The sequence below is a fragment of the Felis catus genome, chromosome A2 (genome assembly GCF_018350175.1).
Source record: "Felis catus isolate Fca126 chromosome A2, F.catus_Fca126_mat1.0, whole genome shotgun sequence".
NCBI lineage: Eukaryota > Metazoa > Chordata > Mammalia > Carnivora > Felidae > Felis > Felis catus.
Genome location: NC_058369.1, coordinates 55,977,536 through 56,000,726, shown reverse-complemented (window position 1 = coordinate 56,000,726; position 23,191 = coordinate 55,977,536). Strand labels below are relative to the sequence as shown.

Genomic DNA, 23,191 nt, shown 5'->3' with positions numbered 1-23,191 from the left:
ATTCTCCAGCCCACCCCGGTCTATGGAACCAGAATGAAGCAGGGCAGCGGGGGGGGGGGGGGGGGGGGGCCTGAAATCTATGTGTTAACAAGTCCTCCAGGGGATTCCAATGCACGTCAAGGTTTACATTCCAGTGCCTTCAAGATGTTCCGTTTCACTGAACTTCTCCAATTTCTACTGATAAATTGCCTAAGAATAGTGCTCTACTTCGATGCCCTCAGAATTTCTCAGATGAAGAAAGAGGGGTGTGGGGGGTCAAGGACAAGGATGTCCCGGTCTCTGCAGCACAAAGAAGCGCAACACCATCGTCCTGCACCCCCCACAGTGCCCGCCCAGCAGGAGCACAGGAAGAGCCTGTGCAGTGAACGAGTGTGGCGGTCGGGCCGAGGGGCTGCTTTGTGCATCAGGATTAGTCTCTGCAGGGCTAAGCTATTTATAGCAGAAATGAATTCTTCTTCACCAGAAGAAAGGAGCCCTTCCTTCTAGAGGCACGAACCAGAGCCACCAGCTCCGGCACAGTTTAATATAAAGTCTATCTGCCCCTGGGTGGATGAGACCCGTGGAGGACGCTGGCAGGAGGCAAGCAGCTGATGGAAAAACTTGGATGGGAAATTTTGGCCAATGGGGTCTGGGAGGCTTGTGTGAACACCTAATGCCACAAGACGAGTCCCACGTCACACACTGAGATGACCGCGGGGCGCCCCAGAGCTCCCTCACTCAGGACCTGCTTGCTCCAGGAGCTCACGACAAAAGCCCACTGCTTCTAAGGGCGGGTTCAGACCGACTGTCAAGATGGGCTTCCACACAGGAGCCTAAATCTGCCCACGGCTTCTACCCAGCCGCTCCCTTCTGGCACCAAAGGGTTTCGAGAGTGTTCTTCCACTCCCCGGCTGTGTGACGAGCGGCTCCCTTTCTCTGAGCCACATCCTGCCCACTCTGTCCCAGAGGGAGGTAAAAATCACTCAGGTCCCTCCCTCTGGAGCTGCCTCCCCAGATCCCTGGGACTGGTGATGGCTCCCTTTTAATCAGGGGACATCGCAGGGCATAGATTTTAACACGGTTTCTCCACGGCAGCTTCCTGGGCTACCCCCATAACTCCTGGCCCGCCACAGAAATGACACACTTCCCACCCCGTGCACGCATGCAGTAAGGGCTGGACTGATCCCACACAGGAAGGTGGGAAGGGAAACAGCTTTACCTCAATCTGCTGCGGGGCTGAGTTGATTCGCTGTCCAGCTTTATCACTCACGGTTGCGGTGAGGCTGGTCTGGCCAATGGCCACACCGTGGACACGGAACGTGGCGGTATAATTATCAAGGGCTTCGTCGAGGGCCCTGGAACAGAGGGAAGGGCTGGGACTTCTCCCCTGGACCTGCCAGTCCTGTCCCTGAGATGCCTTCCTCTGACCCCTAGGAGGACTCACACCAATGTAATGATCTGGGAGGCTGCTCGGAGCTTCAGGTCCATGAAGGCGAAGTATTTGGCCAGGAAAGGCTTCTTGTGAAAGTCCAGCACCCGGACATATGCCTTGACCGTCTTTCCAATCTCCACCTGCATCATAGGGGACAAAAACTCAGGGTAGCCTTTGAATGACCAGTTTCATCACCTACTGTACCCTAAGGCTTTCTGTGAAAGCGTCATCAACCTTAAACCCACAGACCTAGCTTGAACTCCGGACAATCAGCCAATCAACAGATGAAAATTAATTAAGTGCCTACTGCACACAAAGAGCTTTGGGGATCCTTAAATGCAAAAATTACGCTCTCCGCTCTTAAAGAATTAAGAATCTAGTTAGAGTGAAAAGACACAGCCAGAATGGCATACAGTAGGAGTTCCATAAGTGCTCACTGACTGAACAGCTCACATCTGGCACCATATAATACATACAGTAAGAACTTTAAGATACCAAGAGTCAGAAATGCTTAGTGAAGAAGTAGAACTGTGGTCAGCAAATTACCAGTGGAAGTAAAACCACAGAAGGAACATTTGAGGCGGTGTGAGAGAATATTGGCTTTTCAAGCACTCTAAGCTGCTCGAACATTCCCCTTTTAATTACTAACCATTCTCTCCAGTCAGGAAGATAGGAACCTGACAGCAACCCTCTATAAGCCTGGCTGCACCTCCTTCAGGTATTCGCAGTAATAAAAATTCCCTGTTTACATTAAAGAAAAGCCTAGATCTATTACGCATTCCTTTTGCAAAAGCACTTGGCATAGTTCATTTTACTCATTTGCTGATGAGATTCCAAAACCCTCACGCTAGGGAGAAAATTCACCATCAGCAAGGGGTATGCCTGGCCGGTTAGTAACTACACCAGCTAGAGACTGAGAATCCCCAAGTCGGGGCTCACGAGGAGACGACGTCGGGCGGGATTCGCAATTGAGCTTTACCGATGTCAACTGGCAGGAAGAAGTATAACCTCAGAGGTTGCTTGACATCACACACGCGGAGCGACAGAGGTGAGACAACATCATAAGCTCAAAGCAACTTGGCAGGGTGGGGGTGGGGGGGCAGGGGGAGCTGGGTACAGGGACTCAGAAACAGGGCATGAGGAAGATAACTCCCACAGAAACACCGCTCTCCCAGCCTCTGTGAATCAGCAGCGAGGGGCCTTTTAGGGAGTGGCTACTGACCTTGTCAACCACACGGACGTACAGCTCCTGAATGTCGGAGACGTAGACATCGGCCTTCGCCGGGGCTGGGAAGGCCAGGCACAGGTCATGGATCATGATGGTCGACACGCCCGGGAGCAAAGGGAACACCTGGAAGGTTGGAGTGGGGCTCAGTCCTGTAGCTGCTCATGGCATCAGCCCATTGCCCATGGGACACCATCTCCAGGAGACGGCTGGGCCAGGGCTCAGAGGAAGATCCTAACCCAAGCATTGCCCTGCCCACCCCTCGCCATGAGCCCCCACTGCCAGCCAGGGGAAGTGCTTGAAATGTAAAATGGTAGAACTGGGATGGATCTCCGAGAGCATTTACTCCAATTTATGAGAAGGAGAAAACGGAAGCTGCTTAAAGCAGGGCAGTCGATGGCCACGGGGCACAGAGCAATTCGGAGGTAGAATGAGGATTCCAACCCGGGATTTCCCAGCTTCTGTGCAGGCCACCTGCCTCTGCAGCTCTGGTGACAGAAGAGTGTCATGCATGACATAGCTCCTTTCCAAACAAACCTCTCACTCAGAAGTCCTAACCTGACCTTGCAGAATCTCAGAACCCTCAAAGAGACCATAGAGGCCACCACAGTCTCAAGGTTTAGCTCTGTGAGTCTCATTCATCTCTGCCTCAGCCGTGCTTGAAGTAGAGACCTTGTGAACATTCCGAGGAGATGGACACACCCGGGTTACCGTGTTCCGGTCTTCACTGCAAAGACTCCCCCCACCCCCAATTTGAAACCTCCTTCTTTCCCTATCTGCTTCCTGGGACCACACGTCCAGAAGCATCTGTCCCAAATAAATCACTCTCCCACGCTGTGGATGCACTTGCAGTGATGTGTCGTATTGTTTAGGCACGTATCTCAACTATGTGGTCTGGGGGCTGGGCAAGTGGGGTACGCCACAGAGCTGGTGGGTGAATCCAGAGCGGTGCTTCCTGTCTCTAACCCTGGCTTTGCTGCCTGCAGCTTGTGGTGTTACAGTCATGGGGGGCAGGGGATGTTTACAGTGAATGGTTCAGTGCTTGCAAAGCTAGAATTTCAATATCAAGAACCAGTGGGGGAAACAAAAAGCAGATTTCTGACCCTAATGAGATAGCCAAATATGATCACATCATATCCAGGTTAAAATCCTTCAAAAAATGGGGCACCTGGGCGGCTCAGCTGGTTACGTGTCTGACTTCAGCTCAGGTCATGATCTCATGGTTTGTGGGTTTGAGCCCCACGTCAGGCTCTGTGCTGACAGATCGGAGCCTGGAGCCTGTTTCGGATTCTGTGTCTTCCTCTCTCTCTGCCCCTCCCCTGCTCACACTCTGTCTCTCTCTGTCTCTCTCAAAAATAAATAAGCATTTAAATTTTTTTTTCTAAATCCTTCAAAGACTGCCCAGAGAGTGAGTCCAAATCCTTAGCCCATCCTGGAAGAAACTGACATGAGCTGGCCCTTGCCCATGGCTCTAATGTCACTGTAAACCATGATCCCTCATCACTGTCAGGCTCCAGCCACAGTTCTGCTCTGTTCTTCAAAGCCAGCTAGCACCTGCCTGCCTGCCTGCAGACCACACAGTCCATCTTAATGATCTGGGGTTCTTCCCCTGCACCCTGTCTTCACCTGCTGGCTCCTGCTCATCCTTCAGGCCCCTGTTCAAGCATCCTTCCTCAGAAAAGTCTTCCCTGACCAGACAGCTAAGAGCTACCTCTGTTCACTTCTCCTAGTGCAGCTTTACTGCATATAATTTGGCCATGACGGAGACCGTGGCCTAGTGTCCATCCTCCCTCAGTCTGTCTTCTCGCCAGCTGTAGCCTCAGGGCTGAGCCTGGCACCCGGCACAGTACCAATAAACATGTACCGATCAGGTCAAGATCCAGGATCACAGCTCTAGGTCACTGCAGTTACGGCAAAGAAACCTGACTTTCCAGCTTGCTTCCTTAGCTTCACTTTTAGCTTTGCTAAAACCTAGAAATTCTAGGGGGAAAAAAAAAGTCTGCAAACCCCATGTACCCTCATCTCTTTGGGAAGTGCTGTGATCCAACTCCTTCAAAGCACATATGGGGAAACTGAGGCCCACTCAGGACGGGAACCCAGCCTTGGAAGGGCAGCACTGGGGAGAGAACCCAGGTGCCCAAGCTCCCAGTTCAGGGCTCCTTCTGCCACACTCTGCCAGAGCAACCACAATGGAACTGTGGGCAGGGGAGGAGGGCAGGGCCGGCCGGAAAGGCCAGAGCTGAGGCAGGCCCCAGCCCCATTAGCAAGCTCGGCCAAGCTGGAAACCCTGCCGGTGTCATTGAGCTCAAGGGCACATCAACCCGGATGAGGCGTGCCTGAGTTATTCCACACGATGACTTAGAGTCGATTAACAAAGATCCCATGGCGGAAATCACACTCGCCTTCCAAAGCGATGCCTGTGCAATTTGAGCCATTGCCACACGAGTCCGGAATTAAATACAGGCCGAGGAGTGGGGTCTGGAAACCAGGGGCCTCCAGTTTTGCCGAGGACGATTCATCCTGGCTTATTCTCTTTCCCTCAACGGAAACTCATTTAAAAACTTGAGAGAGAAATGAGAGCTTTCTTTGAAAGCCTAACGCGAGGCTCCGATCTAATCCTCCTGCAGAAGTTATTGCTGTCAGGACCTGGCGTGTCCTTCACAGCGCGAAGAAATTACACGTTGCACTGGCTGCTGAAAGACCCGCACAGGGGAATGCACGGAAAGCTTTCTCGTTTGCTTTTTTTCTCTCCTTCAAAAGGACCATTTTGCACGTTTTAAACAAAGACGTAAAGTGGCGAGGGGAAATCAATTCGTCTTCCACTTGATTTCCCAGAGGCTGGAGGTCCGGCCACCTTCCGGGTGACAGATGCAGAGACGCTGCGTGGCCCGGCCGGCCTGCCTGCTGGCACCCATCAGCTCGCCTCGCCCCCCCTGAACAAAGCTTTAAGGGGGAGAGTTCACCAGGCCCCTTGGGAGACGAAGAAGCTGCTCTGGGGGAAGCGGGGGGACCTGCCAGGCAGCTGGAGGCAGAGTGGGGGCCTGCCTCACTGCAAACTCTAGATTGTGCACGTCTGTTTCTGCAGGCATTCTGGGTCCACTCGCTTCTTGACCGACATTGAGGCACGAGTATGAAGGAGAGGAGGAGGAGAAAAATCCAAGCCCAGAGCGAATTCTAATTTCCAAGTGTTGAAGGTGCCACCTGAGAACTTCAGCGAACACTGAGCCCAGAGGAAAGTCCTGTCATCTCTTCAGAGGCGATGAATGCATTACTGCTCATTAAGACACTGTCAGTGGCACCGGAGGCAGCTTATGAGTGGGCTGGAGCCGTGACGTCTACTTGCGCCCGTCAGGCCCCGAGGGTCTGCCCGCATCATCCCGGTTCCTCGCTTCCCTGGGCCCCCACACACTTCAGACTTGTCCCTTGATGGGTAGCGTTCATAGAAGAGTAAGGACCCTATAAATATTTCCACACGTCACAGGAGCCATCAGCCCCCGCTTCCTATTATATAGCGTGCTTGTCAATGTTGTGCGGTGGGTCAGGCCGTGCCACGCAAGCACTGGAGTCTGTGCCCCCGACTGGATGCCATCGAGACCCCGAGGGGGTGACCACGAGCCCATGAAGATCACAGACACCGAGAAGAACCCTGGCCTGGAGGCTGGGTGGAAATCCAGCCAGGGACCCCAGCCAGCCCTATGCCTTCCTGCAGGGCCAGGACTGGGACGGGCACCTGTGTCCATGGGTCACAATCAAGGGGAAAGCAGGACACACCCAAGTTCAAACCCTGAGGCTCGCACCTGCTACCCGCCTCATCTTCCTTCCTGACGTGCTTCCACAGACGTACAATGTCACCATGATCGGCTATGCATCACGGGACCAAGGAAATGGGCAGAAACACTGTGGCTCATGAGGTGTTCCCCACGGACTCCCAGTGTCTGGACCGGGACCAGACCCACGACAGGCACCGATCTTTGTGAGATGAATGCGTTAGTTAAAGGTACAGAGTGCTTGGTGCACAGTAGGGCCTTCCCCGCTGCTCTTATAATCGCATGATTATAAGATCCTTCTGTTGGAACGACTTGGTTTGAAATATAAAGAATCGGTGAGAAGAAAGAAACCCTAGGTTTAACTCGGGTAAACACTCCTAGGGGCAACCCAGCTAAAACTGAAACGAAGGCCCCTTGCAGAGTTTTAGGGGGTGTGAGCAGAATTTCGCACAGCCCTCCATGCATTGTGTGGACATAATAGCCTCCACAATGGGCCCGGTGCGTGAGCTCCGCGGCTGCCTTCCAGAGACAGACGCTCAGAAGCCGAAACACACCCAGAAGCCATTCTTGCATCCCGAATGTGTATCAATAGGAAAGAAAGAAACATTTTCTATGAGCTAATTGAAAAACTCCTGTGGGCTTTCTTGTCTCTGTGATTAAGGGAAATGAGAATGCTGCTAATTAGCAGCTGGAAAATGCCAAAGAAATGTGTAAACGTCCTTCAGAAACAACCGTCTGAGAGAGGCTGCTAGGATCTGTCACAGATTGTCAACGCTCCGTGAAAAACTTCCCCGGCAGGTTGCAGAAGAGGCAAGGGGAACCGGATCCCAATCTCCACCTCGAGGTGCAGAGGTCTCTGCACAGGTGATGGGAAGCAGAGACGCCAGGGCTCAAGGTGCCTTCAGGACACCTTCTGGGGCAAAAGCGACTCTTGTAGGGCCCGTCACACAGGCTGCTGCTGGTACGTCCCATAGTGTGCTAGACTTGTCCTGTGGGACGTCTGCACTGGGCACCGTGTCCCATTCCATAAGGGCCACGAAGCAATGAGACATGCGAGCAAAGGGCCAGTCCCCAGGTAAGAGAGAAGGGCTATAGCTCTACTAGAACCATCTATAAAATGGGGACATCAATATTTGTCTTGATTGGAGAATCCTAGCATCTGTTGCTGAGGGGAACTGCACAGGGAACTGCAGAATTGTAGGACTGAACAGGGGCTCACAGGTCGCCTGGGGAAACTTGCCTCTGATGGTGAAATCCCATCTCTAGTCTTCCAGACAAGGGTCCCAGCTCCCATTTGGTTGCCTCCAGAGGCGGGGCACTCACTACCTACAGAGGCAGCCCAGTCCAACACGGGCTCTTCAAAGCATTTGTTCTTGGAGGAAAGTTCTCTCTCTGGCTGCAGGTTTATCCTCAGGGCTTACTCAAAACGTATGGTGCGAGGTAAATATGAGTAAAGGGGTCCCCAAGTATTGTTGGCACTGTGCACATTTTTCTGAACTGCAACTTCCCTCTTCTTTATTTTTTTTAATGTTTATTTTTGAGAGTGAGAGAGAGCGAGCACGAGTGGGGGAGGGGCAGAGATAGAGAGGGAGACACAGAATATGAAGCAGGCTCCAGGCTCTGAACTGCCAGCACAGAGCCCGACGTGGGGCTCGAACTAGTGAACTACGAGACTTGAGCCAAAGTTGGACACTCAACTGACTGAGCCACCCAGGGGCCCTGAAACTTCCCTCTTCCTGATAACAGGGGAGTTATTTTAAATTTCCAGAAGTAAAGCAAAGCAAGGCATATCTCAAGCAGTCAGAATTATTTACGATTTGAGCTTTTCCTTTTAATATGAAGGATGTGACAGCAAACACTCATTTACATGGCAGGAGGGATGGCCAGGGAATTATTCTTTCTTTTATAAAGGGAACAAAAATGCTCAGGGGACAGCTTCCTATGATCTCGGGCTTCTAGCAGCACACATTTATTCCCAGGTGCTGAGAGATCGTGTTTTCTTGCTCTGATTTACGGCCACACACCTCAGAGGTCCTGCCATGTGAGACTGTGCCTCTGAGAGGAACAGGAACATTATGACGTGTTTCCTCACCCTTCACTGAAGGGCCATACCAGGGAAAAGCGTCCTCTCCACAAACAGGTAAAGACCAAGGCCGACCGCTGGAAGAATGTAAAAAAATGTAAAAACAAATAACAAAAACCAAAAAAAAACCCTCAATTGTCCTCAAAAGACCCAAGCCACCAAAACTGACTCAGAAAGAAACAATGTGAATAGGCCGATAACAAACGAAGAGACTGAATTTATAATCAAAAAACTACCCACGAAGGAAAGATGATGGCCCAGTGGCTTCACCGGTTAATCCTACCAGACATTTAAGAGTAATTATTAGCGGGGCGCCTGGGTGGTTCAGTCAGCTGAGCGTCCAACTTTGGCTCAGATCATGACTTCACAGTTCATGAGTTTGAGTCCCACATCGGGCTCACTTGCTGTCAGCTCAGAGCCCGCTTCAGATCCCCTGTCCCTCTCTTGCTCTGCGCCTCCCCTGCTCTCTCTTTCTAAAATGAATAAACATTTATTTTTTTTTAAAAAGAGTAATTATTACCAAGTCTACATAAACTGTTCCAAAAATAAGAAGAAACACTTCTAAGCCATTCTGTGAGGCCAGTGTTACCCTGATACCCAAACCGGACAAAGAAATCACAGAAGAGGAAAGCACGGACCAGCATCTCTTCCGACTCTTAACGACACAAACCCGCCAAAATATTAGCACACGGAACCCAGTTCCATATAAAAAGAACTATATGTCATGACAAGTAGCGCTTGTCCCAAGAATGCAAGGTTGGTTTAACAAGGTTAGAAAGGCAACTAACACCATTCATCATATCAACAGAATACAAAACAAAAAAACCACATCAATATTTCAAGAGACACAGAGCATTTGCCAAAGTCCAACACTCGTGTGTGTGTGTGTGTGTGTGTGTGTGTGTGTGTGTGTGTGTGTGTAAAAGCAGGGAGGAGATGGCTCAACCGTCTGGGGTTTCTGTTTGAGGTGATGAAAACGCCCCAGAACTGACTGTGGTCATGGCTGCACCTGCCTAGGAATGTATTAGACACCACTGAATCGCACACTCTAAATAGGTGGGTGGTATGGCATAGGAATTATACCACAATATTAAGCTGTTGTTAAAAAACAACAGAAAGGGGTGCCTGGGTGGCTCAGGCGGTTGAGCGTTGGACTCTTGATTTCAGCTCAGCTCATAATCCCGGGGTTGTGGGATGGAGCCCTGCCCTGGGCTCTGCACTGATCATGGAGCCTGCTTGGGATTCATTCATTCATTCATTCATTCATTCTCTCTCTCTCTCTCTCCCCCTCTGTCCCTCACCCCCCCTTGTGTGCTTTCTCTCTCTCTCAAAAACAAAAATAAAAATCTTTTTAAAAATAACAAAAGGCCACTAGAGGCACACCGCAGCTGTCCCTTAGACACAGTCTCTGCTTTCCACTCTGCCACAGTCCCCACCACCCCCTACTACTCCCTGACACTGAAACTAAGCCTCTCCCACACTTCCAGGTACGTTCCTCATGGGAAACCCTGCTCATGTCCCTCATTTACTTTCCACCTATCCCACTCCAGAGGCGAATAATTTTGTGACACCCATGTCAAGATGGTCAGTGAATGCAAACCGAGAAAAGGACCTCTGGAGCCACCCAAAGGCAACATCACAGTGGCAATTTAATGACACGACTTAGGTGCCATGTCTTTGTTCTTGGCCGCCTACATTTATGACTTCTGGTAGTGGTCTGATACATTCTCTGACACATTCCGTAGTGAGTTTATTTTAAAGGAAGTTCGGTTTTCACAACTGCAAAGATAACTCATTGTGCAGATATGCAGACATTTAGGATACTGGTGTTTGTTTTTACCCTTTGCTACAACTATAGGGCTATTTAAAAAAAGAGAGAGAGAGACAGATTTAAACAACCGAAATGCTCTACAAAAAGAGAATGGCTAAGTACAAATGATAGCATAGAAATAATCAGCCAGCCTACAGAGCAACACGGGGGGAAAAAAAAACTAAGGGTGTAACCAGTGACCAAAGCAGAATACTAAATTCTTCCATATCACAGGCACAGCTAAGTCAATATTTGCAAGAATAGGAAGAAGGTCAAGAAAGGAATATGGAAAAACACAAAAAGCAGACACATCTTTCAAAAGCAATCTTCCTGGGGCGCCTGGGGCGGATCAGTCGGTTCAGCGTCCAACTCTTAATTTCGGCTCAGGTCCCGATCTCACAGTTCGTGGGACCGAGCCCCGTGTTGGCCTCTGTGCTAACAGTACAGAGCCTGTTTCCCACTCTCTCTTCTCTCTCCCTCTCTCAAAGTAAATCAGTAAACTTTGTTTTAAAAAAAGCAATCTTCCTTACGGTTGTCAGACTTGTGTTTATATGATAATGTTTTAATTCAAAGACTGATTGACAGGAAACCATTAGCTAACTAAGAGTGTGGGTAGTTTGCAGAGAAGGAACAAAAGTCACAAATGATGGAAGTTTCGCGAACAATGAATCAGAGACTCTAAAGACGTTACAAGTCGCATCTGCTGCGATTGAGCGTCTGCTTCTGACACAACCAATCTGATAACCACAAGGCCACCGGACGAGGGATGACAAGGATGGTGGGGATGGGCCCGTACTCACCGTGGCCACGCTCCTGGTCTCCTGGTAGGTCACCTTGATGATGTCTGTGGTGCTGGTGTTGAGGAAGAAGTAGCCAGAGCCTTCTCTGATGTGCAGCTCAGCCTGCAAGGAAGGGTGGGCCTGGGTGTCGAAGGCGAGGCTCCCCCGTGGGTCACGCCCAGGTGGCAGGTAGAAGGGACCGTACCTGCACATCGGGGTGGTTGTAGATGGTCACCTCTTCCGGGCTCACCCTCACGTCCTCCACCAGGATGAGTTCTATGGAGGCCGACACAGGCGCGAGAGGGTCGTGCTGAAGGGGTGAGGCAGTGCTATTAGATCCAAAGGCAACGGCACAACCCTGGCCAGCCTGCGGGTCGCCCCCCCACCCCCACCGACTCCTGCCCTGAAGGAGCATAGAAACCCCAGGTCCTGGCACCACCCCCAGGGCACTCATTATGTTGGGGACATAAGCCCTGGTAAAACCATCATGTTTCAAGCCCAGCTTAGAGGACACACTCCTTTGAGGCAACCAGAATTCTGCCAAGGCCGGTGCCCCACCCCAGGTGGCCTGGCCCCATGAGAGTGGTGATACCCACGCACTCCAGGAAAGTGGGGGTGCACAGCAGATGACCTGCTGCAGTGTCCTGTGTGAGGGACGGGGACATGGGCAAACAGCATATAGGTGCTGAGAGGAGGAGGCGTGGAGGTGTCCTCATGGGGGGGCTCATGGGGGAGGCAGCACAGCCCTCACTCCCCTGGGTGTTGCCCGTATCCGTATGCGAAGCTGCTGCCTGTCCTTCCAGGGAGACTGCTGGACCCAACCCGGCCCTGTACTCACCTGCTTCAGCACCCGCCCCCGCCCAGCCCTGTGCTAGCCCTGGGGGTTCCACAGCGGTCCTCAGGCAATGATGCATATTTAATCCAATGTCAGGATTACATTACAAGGGACAGTAAACGAATGGCCTGTGTCAGTGCGTAGGACAGGTTGTGAAGGCGGTGAAGGGCCAGGTAGGGGCGAGGGAGGTGGGGGGGGGGGGGGACTCTCAAATGAGCAGACACCCAGAAGTGAAGGCGTGAGCAGTACTGCTAGAGAAAAGCCCACAGGCCAACGAGCCTAAGTGCAGATGCCCTGGAGGCCACCCACAGCCAAAGGACTCCCTGTGCAGGTGGGGACAGACAACCCAGGGCTGAAGCCACCAGGGGCGTAGGTGTGCTCCTTCAGGGCCAGCCTCAGTGCCGCTCCCACTGGGGTCTCCACCCCCTTGCTCCCCATTTCAAGCCCCGTCTGCTGGAACTTAGGGTCCCTTGGAACCCCATCCCACCCTCTCCTTCCAGCCATCATCTGCTGCCTTCACCCTATTCAAAACCCACGTTGGTGTGGGTATCATTCGGCAGGACCGCTCTTGGGGAGCCCTTCCATGCACCCATTTGCCACCCAGGAGCAGTGCCTCTGCGGGGGTCCCATGAGATGCCGGGGTGGGGAGGCTAGGGTCAGCGGGCCTTGACCCAAGCATATGCAGACGATGGCAACAGTCTGTATGTGCAGGGGTGTCTGTACCATACCAGGGGGCGCACAGGGGGATCTGAGGCCTTGGGCAGCTACTGTGTGCCCAGGGTTCAGGGACTGCTTCCCAGAGGCTGACACTGTGGCTGAGCCTAACAAACAGGAAGTAAGGGAGTGAGGGGACAGCATTCCAGGCAGCGGCGACTGGAGCTGCAAAGGCACAGAAGCCCGAGCCACCTGGGCACAACCTCGGGCGGGGTCTGAGGTCAGGGCCACGGGTGGGGGCAGGGCGGGAAACAGGCTGGACAGACGAGGCTGAGGGCTCCCAAAGCTGTGCGCCAGGGCCTTGAGGTGACAGGGCCAGACTGCCTGAATGCCAGGCGTGTGGGGCAGGGGTACTGGCGGCCAGAAGCCAGAGGGAAGGCGCTCGATTCAGGGATGGGTTAGTGAACAGAGGGTGCGACCCAGCAAAGGGACTCAGGACACTGGGAGGCCGGACAGGATGCGGGCAGACGCGGGGGCCTCCCCGCCACCGGCGGGCCTGGGGACGTACCGGCTGCACCACTCTGGCCGTGCTGAGATGGGACTGCTGGTAGCCAGTCGCGGTGGTGGAGATGGCTGTGGTTCCCGACGCCTCGTGCACCGAGACAGCCTGCAAACCTGAGTCCAGGGAGAGGAAAATGGCTGTCGGGTTTTGCCCCCTGCCTCCCTGTGATTTGCAGTCTTAAATCTCCATAGTCCTAAACATACATCACTGAGTCTGTTTAAACTGCATGCACCATAAGAGTTAGCGGGCCCTGAGCAGCTTCGGGGAGCTGCACGGGACTCCATGTGTGGCTGCTGAGGGGTCTGTGAAGGCAGCATGACTCAGAGCAGCACGGATCCCAGAGGCTGGCTGATCCGTACAACCGGGGATGGGAGACTCACCTGCCGTGCACCCTGAGCCCGTGTCCCCATCCCTGAAATAGAGATTCCAGTTCCTGCCTCACAGAACGTCTGTGCAGGATCAAAGCAGAGGAGTGAACTTGCTTCCTTTCCGTTCTGGATAAAGGGGAGTCCCCGACAAAAGCCCCCAGCAGCCGCCAACCCTCCTCAGCACCCCTCTCGTCTGTCTGGGGTTTCACGACACCCTGTCCTCCTGACCTGGGTCGTCGGGCTCACCACCCAGCTCACCGTGCAACTTCTTCTGGCCGCTCCCATCGTCCCGGGCCACCAGCTGCATGGGCAGGTCAAGGTTGATGCTGGCCAGCGACGGCCTGGTCGACTCCCATTGGATGTTCAGAGAGCTAAAGTTGTCGAATCTGCGGCCCTGCTGGTCGTAGGCGGCCAGGTCCAGCAGGGGGTTGCGGTGGCTGGAGACTGGAACCTGCGAGAAGCAAAAGTCAGACGTCGTGGCCAAGCCCAGGCCTGGGCACAGCCACTCTTGACCATGCGGTGCACCCTGAACCTGGCTGACTGCCTTCGGAAGGGCTCCCGGCATCCTGGCGATGGAGGGGGGCAAGTCACTAACTACTGCTGTGCAGCAGTCAAGATGCTTCACAGGCTGGTCCAACCTGGTGTCTTAGTCCACCCCGTGGTCCTCTAGGGGGGACCGGTTTGTCCTTTCAAGGAGGCCTTGGCGATATCTGAAAGCATTTTTGATTTATTTATAGCTGGGTGGGGGTGCAACAGGCATCTAGTGGGTAGAGGTCAGGGATGCTGCCTAACACCCTCTAATGCACAGGACAGCCCTCAAGAAGTAAGGATCTGGCCCCCAAGGTCAGGAGTGCCAAGGTCAAGACACCCTGCCCTAGAGCCCTCCCCCAGCCAGGCTGCTCTCTCCTTCCTCTCTTGGCCTCATCTTTCCAAATCCTTGCTACCTCCTCCCTGCCCCACCGAGCCCCTCCAAGAGGAAGGCTGCCCCCACCTGGGTTTCATAGGAACGCCAGTTACAACCTCCAAAATGTTCCAGAGCCATTCGGCTTGCAAGGCTCCTTGCAGAGCCAAGTTCTCACCCGATCCTTAAATATCCCAATGAGATGGGAGCTGTCGTCCCTATATAAAGGGTGAGGAAGCAGAGTCCCAGGGAAGAAAAGGAACAAATAAAAGGCAACTCTGAGAATGAGTGGCACACCCTTCGGGGTTGAGCTCCAAACCCTGAATTACTAACCACTCTACCATTACCTCTTGCTCCCCAGGCAAACCCTCCCTGGGCAACCCAAGCCAAGTCGCCCTCCTTCCTCCCAGATGGTTCATCCCCCACCCTCCCCGCTTCCTGGCAAGGGGGCAGGTGGGGCAGGTAGTGAAGCAGGGACCGTAGGTACATAGGCATCCTGCCTGGCCTGGAAGCTCGGCCTGTCACCACCCCAGGCAAGCCAGTGGAAGTCATAACAGGACCCACCTCCCAGGACTCTGTTTTAACCAAGGGTCGTATGAGACCATTTGCAAGAGGTCGGCTCACTGTAACAAACGTGCAGGCAGGGACACGGGCAGTCGTGCGCAGTGTCCCCCGGCGTACCCACCGATGTGGGTACCCACCGATGCACGCACGGGGCCAGGAGCGAGGACTGCACTGTTTTGGCCTTTGCAAGTTAGGAGTGACCGTGTCACTTGCTTTGACCCGTGAAAGGTGAAACGGGACTTGACAACAATTCCGGGGGAAGCCTTAACGGCCAGAACACAACCCGCCAGGGAGTGCCGCCTCCTTCTCTCTGCAGTGGCACCCAACCACGTTCACCACGCCCTGGAAGGATGGGAACAGCAACATGAAGCAGGGTCCCCCCGCCACCACGGTGCACACGCAGGACGAGCAAGAAGTGAACCGTGCTGTGTGAATCCACCGCGATCTGTGCTTGTCTGTTCCCGCAGCCTCGCCTCGCCTGTCCAGACCGATGCTGTCACCGAACTACCGACCGGCACCGTGAGGGCTCGGCCACAAGTCCTTCTAGCTCTCTTGCCCCCAGAGAACACCGAGCCCAAGCACGCTGCAAATTTTCACCGCAGGTCACAGCCCAATCAATTGGGGATGCTGGCTTCGGTCAGGAGCTACAACCACGGGCAGGGACGGGAGTGGCCCCACTCTTTCCCCAAGATGCGTCCTGGGTGGGAAGCCGATGCCCTTCCCTCCCCCTGTGCTCCCAGGGAGGGATGTTAACAGTCTGCTCCAAGCATGCTTGGATCCTTCCAGTGGGCATCTGAGGGAACAGCATCATCCCCATTCTACAAATGGGAAGGCGGAGGCTCAGAGACATTAAGCAAGTTGCCCGAGGTCACACAGGTTTAGGGGTGGAACACTGTTGGTCTGGTTTTAAAGCGCACAGGCCTCCCCCGTGACTGTGCAGCCTCCCCTGACCGTGAGGCCTCTCCCCGGTACACCAGTCAGGCTCCATGCGAGCCCCCGCTCATCAGTCTCCTGGCACACGACGGGTGCTCAGCCATAGTGAGCTGAACACAGGACGACCCGTGCAGAGGGCTGGGGTCAGGCCGGAGTCTGGTTCCACTTTGTCACTCTGACTGGTCAGCTCCATTCTGGTGTGTGGCCTCGCCAGTAATTTACTCAGCAAACACGTCTCGGGTGGCCTCTGGCTTTGGAGAGGTATAAAATTAAATTGATACTGTACCCAGGATGCATGGCAGGGATACAGCTTTCTGAAGGTCCCCTAGTGAGATCATAAATCGCAGGGGCCGTGCCCGATCGGCTCACAGCTCTGGAACTCCAGGGCTGATGGATCACACGGCAATTCTGTGTTTGAAGTCCATTATTTCCTGGCAAGCGGGATCTACGACACACGCAAGCCAATTCAGATCCGTGCTCTGCTGCCTTGACTGTCGTCTTTCCGTCAAGAGAGACAACCCTGTGCTGACCCAGAGGTCACAGTCAACAGACGGCCAGACACGGCTCACTTGGCAAACGCCCGACGTGCAAAGACAGGGAAGATACATATAGATCTGCCTGGTTTTTTCTTTGAAAATAAGAAGGTTTGACCAGCCTGGGGTTGAATGGGCGAGAGTCGAGCCGGGCAGACTGTCACTATGGAGGGGCATCTGCTCTCCAGGTCTGCACCACCCCCCCCCTACCCCCAGCCCCCTTTCTTCAGCAGTGCCCCGCTTGGCTTCTCCAGACATTTGAGCCTGCAAGAGTCAGGGCCAGAAGGCACAGGGACACTGGCATGGTGTGCATGTTTCTGTGTTCATTCACCCATCACATTTACTGAGCTCCTACCATGAGCTGAGGTCTTTTCTAGAGACTCGCAGAGAATAAAATAAATATGTAAATTCTACAGCATTAGATGATGTGCAGAGCTTGGGGGCAGGGGAACAGGGAACTGGAATATGAAATGTTGAGGGAAGGGAGAAACTTTAGGTAAGGTCTAAAGGCTGAGTACTCCCTAACTGCAAGGGGTAACATTTGAATAAAAAACTGAGGGAGGCAGGGAGGGAGGCTTGGGGACACAGGAGTAGAGAGAAGCCAGAGGGACAGTAAGTTCGGGATGCATGCAGGGCACGTTCTGGTATGCTCAGGGTATGACAGGGTGTCCAAGGACAGGAAGAGCAGGGTGGTGGATTAATGGGGACCGGAGCTCAGAGACTACGGGTTATAGAAGGGGCTTGGCTTTTGCTCTGGGGGAGCAGGAAGCTGTTGGCTGGGTCTAAGCAGAGGAGAAGGTTAAAGTGTAACATTTACCACTCACGCTTCTCCCCTACAACCCTAGGGGACCGCTGTCACCCATTGTCATTCAAGGAGGAATTCAGGCCCAGCTGTCAGTGCCTACTGATGTCAGCTGCTGTCTGGCTTGTGACCTCACACTCGGTGGACCAGCAGAGCGGCTTTTCCAGAAGAGTCCAGACTTAGCAGGACTATACTCTTTATAAAGAGGTAATTTGTTAATACATAAACGTGTTGGGGTGCCTGGGTGGCTCAGTCAGTTAAGTGTCCGACTTCAGCTCAGGTCATGATCTCGCAGCTTGTGGGATCGAGCCCGGCATCTGGCTCTGTGCTGATGGCTCAGAACCTGGAGCCTGCTTTGGATTCTGTGTCTCCCTCTCTCTCTGCCCCTCCCCTGCTCATGCTCTGTCTCTCTCTCTCTCTCTCTCAAAAATAAATAAACATTTAAAAAAAATTTTTTTTAAATACATAAAAGTGTTTTAAAATGTGACCCTTTCAGGACATTCGCCTCAACAGCCCCCAAAGTCAGGAGGCAGAAAAGTCCTGAACACACAGATTTTCAGCTTGGGAATGACAGCCACCTGCCCCCTTCCAGTAACACCCAGGCCTGAGCTAGGGCTAAATGAGGTGTCATGGTGACAAGCCTCCAGAGGGGCTCTAGGCTCGGGGCCAGTTCTCCTCACCTGTCAAGAGGGAACATGGGTGCCCGGCCCCCACGGGGTAGGTGGGAGAATGCCCGGACGCTGGGCGCAAAGCGTCCTCATTTGTAACTGATGCTGTGGAGGCACTGACCTGTAAGGGACCGGCATTGGGGGCAGCAGAGGGGCTCACACGCCCATGTGTCTCCGAGCTGAGCAATCAGGAAAGCCTGAGAGAAGACAGAAGCCCACCAGAACAGCAGGAAGAAAAGCCAACTAAACTCGCAGGGGACATGGAGGCCAAGAGTCACACGCCAGACAGGCAGGAGTGGTCCCAAGTCTTAGACACTGGAGTCTGGGACCTCCCGCAGAGCGTCAAAGAAATGCACTTCAACAAAACACAAAGCCATCCTCCTGCTTCACCCACGGGGAGCCAAATCCCAAATCTCTCTGCGGGTGGTGGGAGAGGCTGCCCACAGAAACAGCCTCAGAAAGCTTCCGTCAGGTGCACAGAGGAGATGCGCTGAGCGCTCTCAGGGCAAGCAGCAAAGAGGTGAGGGGCTCCCATCCCCAGAACGGGGCCCTCAGGAGCCACCAAGGCAGGGGGCAGCTGGACATGCCTTGGAGTGGGGGGGGGGGGGCTGATCACAGGGCTGGGGCCGGGAGAAGAGAAGCAGCTGCAAGGACCAAAGAGAGGGCCCTGAACTTGGGAGCCGGGCGGATGTAGGGCCTCTGGGACCCTGCCCACCTCCGGGCCTTGTGGACAAACTCATGAAGGGGATGCGATGAGCCTGGCCTCACAGATGGTCCGGCGATGGGGAATAAGGCACACAGGTGAGAGCTGTGTCAGAGAACACACGATGGTTCTGATTGCTGCGTGGGCAGCAGGGATGCAGAGACCCCAGGCTAACCTCAGGGCCTTTGCACTTGCTGTTGTACCTGTCCGGAACACCCTTCCTTCAGCTCTTCTCGGCTGGCATCTCCTGACATGGTATGTGCCCTCCTCACGGAGGCCTTTCCTGGCTCCATCTGAAGCGGCCTCCCGTGGCAGCCGTCCCGCACCCTGCCTCACTTGCTCCACGGCACTTCCCACCTGCTGTCCGTCTTGCCTACTGTTTGCGGGCCTCCTGCTCTTGCTGTCACCTCCGTGGGGCAGGTGTCTCCCCAACCGGAGCACTCTTGTATTCTAGAACCCTGAGTTCTGTGCCTCACACTGAGAAGGTGCTCAACAAATACACGGTGAAGGAATGAAGGGAAAGAAACCTGCCTAGTCTCCGCCTCTGTGAAGGGGCTGGGGGCTGGGGCCCATATTATAATATGTCCGTACCCCTGACCCTGAACAGCAGGGCTTCTAAGTCCTCCACATCTGTTGCCCGATCTCTGGGTGTCCTGGCGTGGAGGGCTAGACTGGCCAGAAGCCCAGGTGCTCCAGGCCCGTGGGTTCACCTTCCAGCCCCGCTCGTCAGAAGAACCCCCGAGTGACTTTCTTCCCCCTCCCACATTTACGTTTGAAACACAGCCCCCCATACGTAAAAGCCGGACAAAAGCAGGCCCCGTGCATGGAGGGGAGGTGGCACAGTGCTGACCCGTCCTCGTCACCACACCCCCGCCGCCCCCCGCGAGAACTGCCCACTCACCACCTGCTTGTTCTGCTGCAGCAGCGGGCACGACAGGTCCAGCTGGGGGCTGGCGTAGACGGGCGTCAGGGTAAGCCTGGAGGGCGGGACGCAGACGAACTTCACCACGGCGGGCTCCAGCGCGGGGAAGGGGTTGGTGACACTGGGCTTGTTCCCCACCGAGAGGGCGATGACCTGGCAGGGCACAGGAGCACTCAGGGTCCGAGTGCCTGCTCCACCGTGAGCCTGGCCTCCCCACCCAGCAACCTTGGACTTGGTTTGCTGCTCCATAGAATGGGAAGGTGAGAGCTACCCCACCAGGGTGTTACAAAGGTCCAGTGACATATGTGTGGCAGTGTGCTCTTTCAACATGCGAAAGGCCTTCCTGCAGGGGCTCTGATGCCCTCTACGAAGGCCGGCCGAACGCCGCCTGCTCCGTGAGCCAGGGAGGAGGCGGATCGGTGACGCCTTGCAGCTGCGCAGGACCCTGCGAACACCTCATAGTTGACTGAGCGAATTCACAAGCCTGTGGGTTTTCTAAAGGAGGAGCCCACACTGACTTTGGAGGATTCATCACAGCAAGGCGCAGGTGTGGGAGGGCATGTGCCAACGGACAGAGGCCCGCATGGCAGCCAGACGGGAGAAGGGCTGTGGGGGGCCTCGGCCTGCACACTTCCTTCTTGAGAGAAGCTCGGCTGGCCGCTGCAGAAGGTGCCAGAAAAGAGGGAAGCTTGAGTCTGCTTTGAGAGCTGGGGCATCAGAAATCAAGCCCAGGCCCGAGTTTTATGACCGCAGCTAACGGTCCATCCCCAGAGAGTGCCCCAGGCCCCTGCAATGACACGCACTTTCTTTAGGACACGTGGTCCGGCCCAGAGCCCCTCAGCCTTCCTGATCCCAAGACAGGACGGAGGGCGGTTTCCATGCTGCCCTGCAGGCTCTCGTCCTCCACCCCGACGTCCCAAGGAACTGAGGCACACGGCACGGGAGTGGAAGGGTCCCGGAGGCGCCCCTGTGCAGAGGCCCAACCCCTATAGCCCAGGGGGGGACGCAGATGAGCAAGCCGAGTCAGGGAGAAGAAAGCTCTCTAGCTTAGTTCTGGACTGGGTTTATCCTCATGGTATTATTTGCATTTCTTTTACTTATTAGTTAAAAAAGGCAAAGCCAGCGGGAATCAGGGTCTTTCACTGTGCATCTTTTCTGCTCACACCAAGGGAGTCTCCGTGTGGCAAGCCTGGGGTACCCTTATGAAAGGGTACCTTGGGGGGGGTGCATGTGTGTTTTAACACCAGCTGACACTATTACACATGCAAGGGGATTCTCCACTTCCCTGAAGACATGTGTTCTCTTTCTTTCTTTTTTTTAATGTTTTTAAATTTTATTTTAGAGAGAGAGGACACAAGAGTGGGGGAGAGGGGCAGAGGGAGAAAGAGAATCTAAGCAGGCTCCATGATCCGTGCAGAGCCTGACATGGGGCTCGACCCATGAACCTGGGGTCGTGACCTGAGCCGAAATCAAGAGTTGGATGCTCAACCGGGCGCCCCTCTCCTTCTTTCTTGGGTCACGCTGGCCTCCCACCCTCTTTCTGTTTCCCGGCTCCGGGGCACCCTGTGAATGGAGGGCTACATCCCTGCTAGAAGCAAATTAGCGGGCGGCCCTGAGCCTCCGGAGGGCCAGGCACAGGGACCGGATGGGTAAGCTGCCACCCCGTCCAGCCCAGTCCTTCACACAGGGGCTCTGGTGTGGCTCTAGCCCCAGGAGAGTTCGGCCACAGAGGTGTTGTGTTTGGTCCACCCAGTCTCCTAATTTTTTCGGTTTTCATTCAGCGTTGTGAAAAACAAAAATCAAGAGATTTCACAGAAAAAAAAAAGAAGAAAAACTACTGGGATATCCTGAAACACCAAAAACAATCTGCCAAATCTGGGCTGAGGCCTCACTCGTTTATGATATCCGCCTGAACCCCGGAGGCCTCTGACTGTGACCCCCGATCTCGTCCCATCGTCTGATTTGGTGGCAGGAAACGATGCAGTCCAGAGAGACAAGAGGTCCCCCCACTAGTGGAGAGGGAGCTGAGACTGACTGGCTCTAGCAAAGCCGCCATGGGTCAGGAGGGTCCCAGCTGCTGCCCCCAGACCAACCTGCCTGTGTCTACTCAGTCACTCCACCTCACTGATCCTCAGTTTGCCTGTCTGTGAAATGGTGCTGTGAGCACAGCAGGGTACTCAGGCAACACGACTCTGCACCCCTCCCTCCGGGCAAGGTGGGGTCTAGGGACAGCCATGTTCTTACCTGCTCGCCCAAGGCCTGGCAGGTCACGAGGATCCAGTGTTGCTGGTAATTCCGGGAGGTAGAGGGCCCAAAGAGAGCCAGACTGATGCTGTCTGTGTCCTCAGAGGTGATGTTCCGGAAGAATTTGGAAGGCTCGAGGACCCAGGGTCTGGGACCTCCTTCGAACAGCATCTCCTTTGAGGAGCCAAGGGTCACCAAGGCGACGGAGGAGGGGTCAACAGCCTGTGGGGGGGGGGGGGTGGTGAGGGGGAAAGGAGAGGCAGCATTCCTCTGGGAGGCCTGTGCAGGCGAGGCCTCGCCCTGCTGCCGACTCGCCCCTGCAGAGAGGTCAGGCAAGCCCCAAGTCCTCTCTGGAACTCAGTCTGCTCATCAGCAACACTACCAGGACTGTTGTCAAGATCCAAAGGCATAGGAAGGCTCTGGGAAGAACTGTGTCCTCACTCTCTGATATGCCGCTGAGGGGAGGGCTAAACAGACTTGCCTCTTCTGTAAAATAATCAGTAAAAGCCTTGAAAATACCCCCAGCACTTGCCCTGGAGCCCAGGAACTCCTCACCTGGAATCTAACCTAAACAGAACAGGAAGGACAGAAACAGATTCACGCACAAAGAGATGTTCGTCACACTATTACCTACAATAGCAAATCATAGGCAACAATCTGAAATCCACAGTGCGGGGCTGGGTAAATAAACATGGTACATCCACACAATGCGAGGCTCCACGGGTCCCCGAGGCAGCATTTACAAAGAGCCGGATACAAAACTGACTCCAGTTTGATCACAGCCACGTGGCTTTAAAAAGCATAAAGCCATCCTACAAAGAAACACACCAGAAGACGGAGGGAAACGCAGGCAGCCTGTCCTTGCTGGCGGTTTGTTTCCTTTTTCCTCCGCAGACTCTCCCACACTTTCTATAACGTACGGATAAGCTCTGGGGGGAAGGGGAGGGGGCAAGACTTTTTTGCCTGTTTTGTCCCCAGCACTTAGAACAACAGTGCCTGGCCCATAGTCGGTGCTCAATCATTATTTGCTGAAGGAAAGAGTGAACGTTAAGTCCTAAAAGTACTCAACAAATAAGGACAAAGTAAAATAATTTTTTAGGAGCGCCTGGGTGGCTTAGTTGGTTAAGCGTCCGAATTCAGCTCAGGTCATGAACTCGTGGTTCGTGGGTTTGAGCCCCACATCAGGCTGTGTGCTGACAGCTCAGATCCTGGGGCCCGCTTGGGATTCTGTGTCTCCCTCTCTATCTGCCCCTTCCCCACTTGAGCACGTGCTTTCTCTCTCTCTCAAAAATAAATAAGCTTTAAAATAAAACAAAATAAATTTTTTTTTTATAAAAGCCCTCATCTGCTTTCACAATCTTTGTGCTGAGGGTCCCAGGGCCTCCCTGCACAGACAAGGGCAGAGCTTAGAGTCTATAAGAGAGGGT

General features: G+C 54.0%; 1 protein-coding gene across 3 annotated transcripts in view; it reads right to left on the bottom strand.

Moving 5' to 3' along the window:
- The window catches only part of NUP210 (nucleoporin 210), a 109,340-nt gene that overhangs the window by 28,228 nt on the left and 57,921 nt on the right, over positions 1 to 23,191 (bottom strand). For 2 of the 3 annotated variants that reach the window (XM_023250062.2, XM_023250060.2), the window contains exons 15-23: positions 21,765 to 21,986; positions 19,500 to 19,673; positions 13,753 to 13,945; positions 13,133 to 13,239; positions 11,281 to 11,385; positions 11,097 to 11,198; positions 2,634 to 2,762; positions 1,424 to 1,551; positions 1,199 to 1,334 (exon numbers count right to left, since the gene is read on the bottom strand). In XM_023250062.2, the coding sequence (XP_023105830.2) occupies positions 1,199 to 1,334; positions 1,424 to 1,551; positions 2,634 to 2,762; positions 11,097 to 11,198; positions 11,281 to 11,385; positions 13,133 to 13,239; positions 13,753 to 13,945; positions 19,500 to 19,673; positions 21,765 to 21,986 (1,296 nt within the window). The remainder of the gene's footprint in view (positions 1 to 1,198; positions 1,335 to 1,423; positions 1,552 to 2,633; positions 2,763 to 11,096; positions 11,199 to 11,280; positions 11,386 to 13,132; positions 13,240 to 13,752; positions 13,946 to 19,499; positions 19,674 to 21,764; positions 21,987 to 23,191) is intronic. The other variant, XM_023250061.2, reaches the window with a different exon arrangement.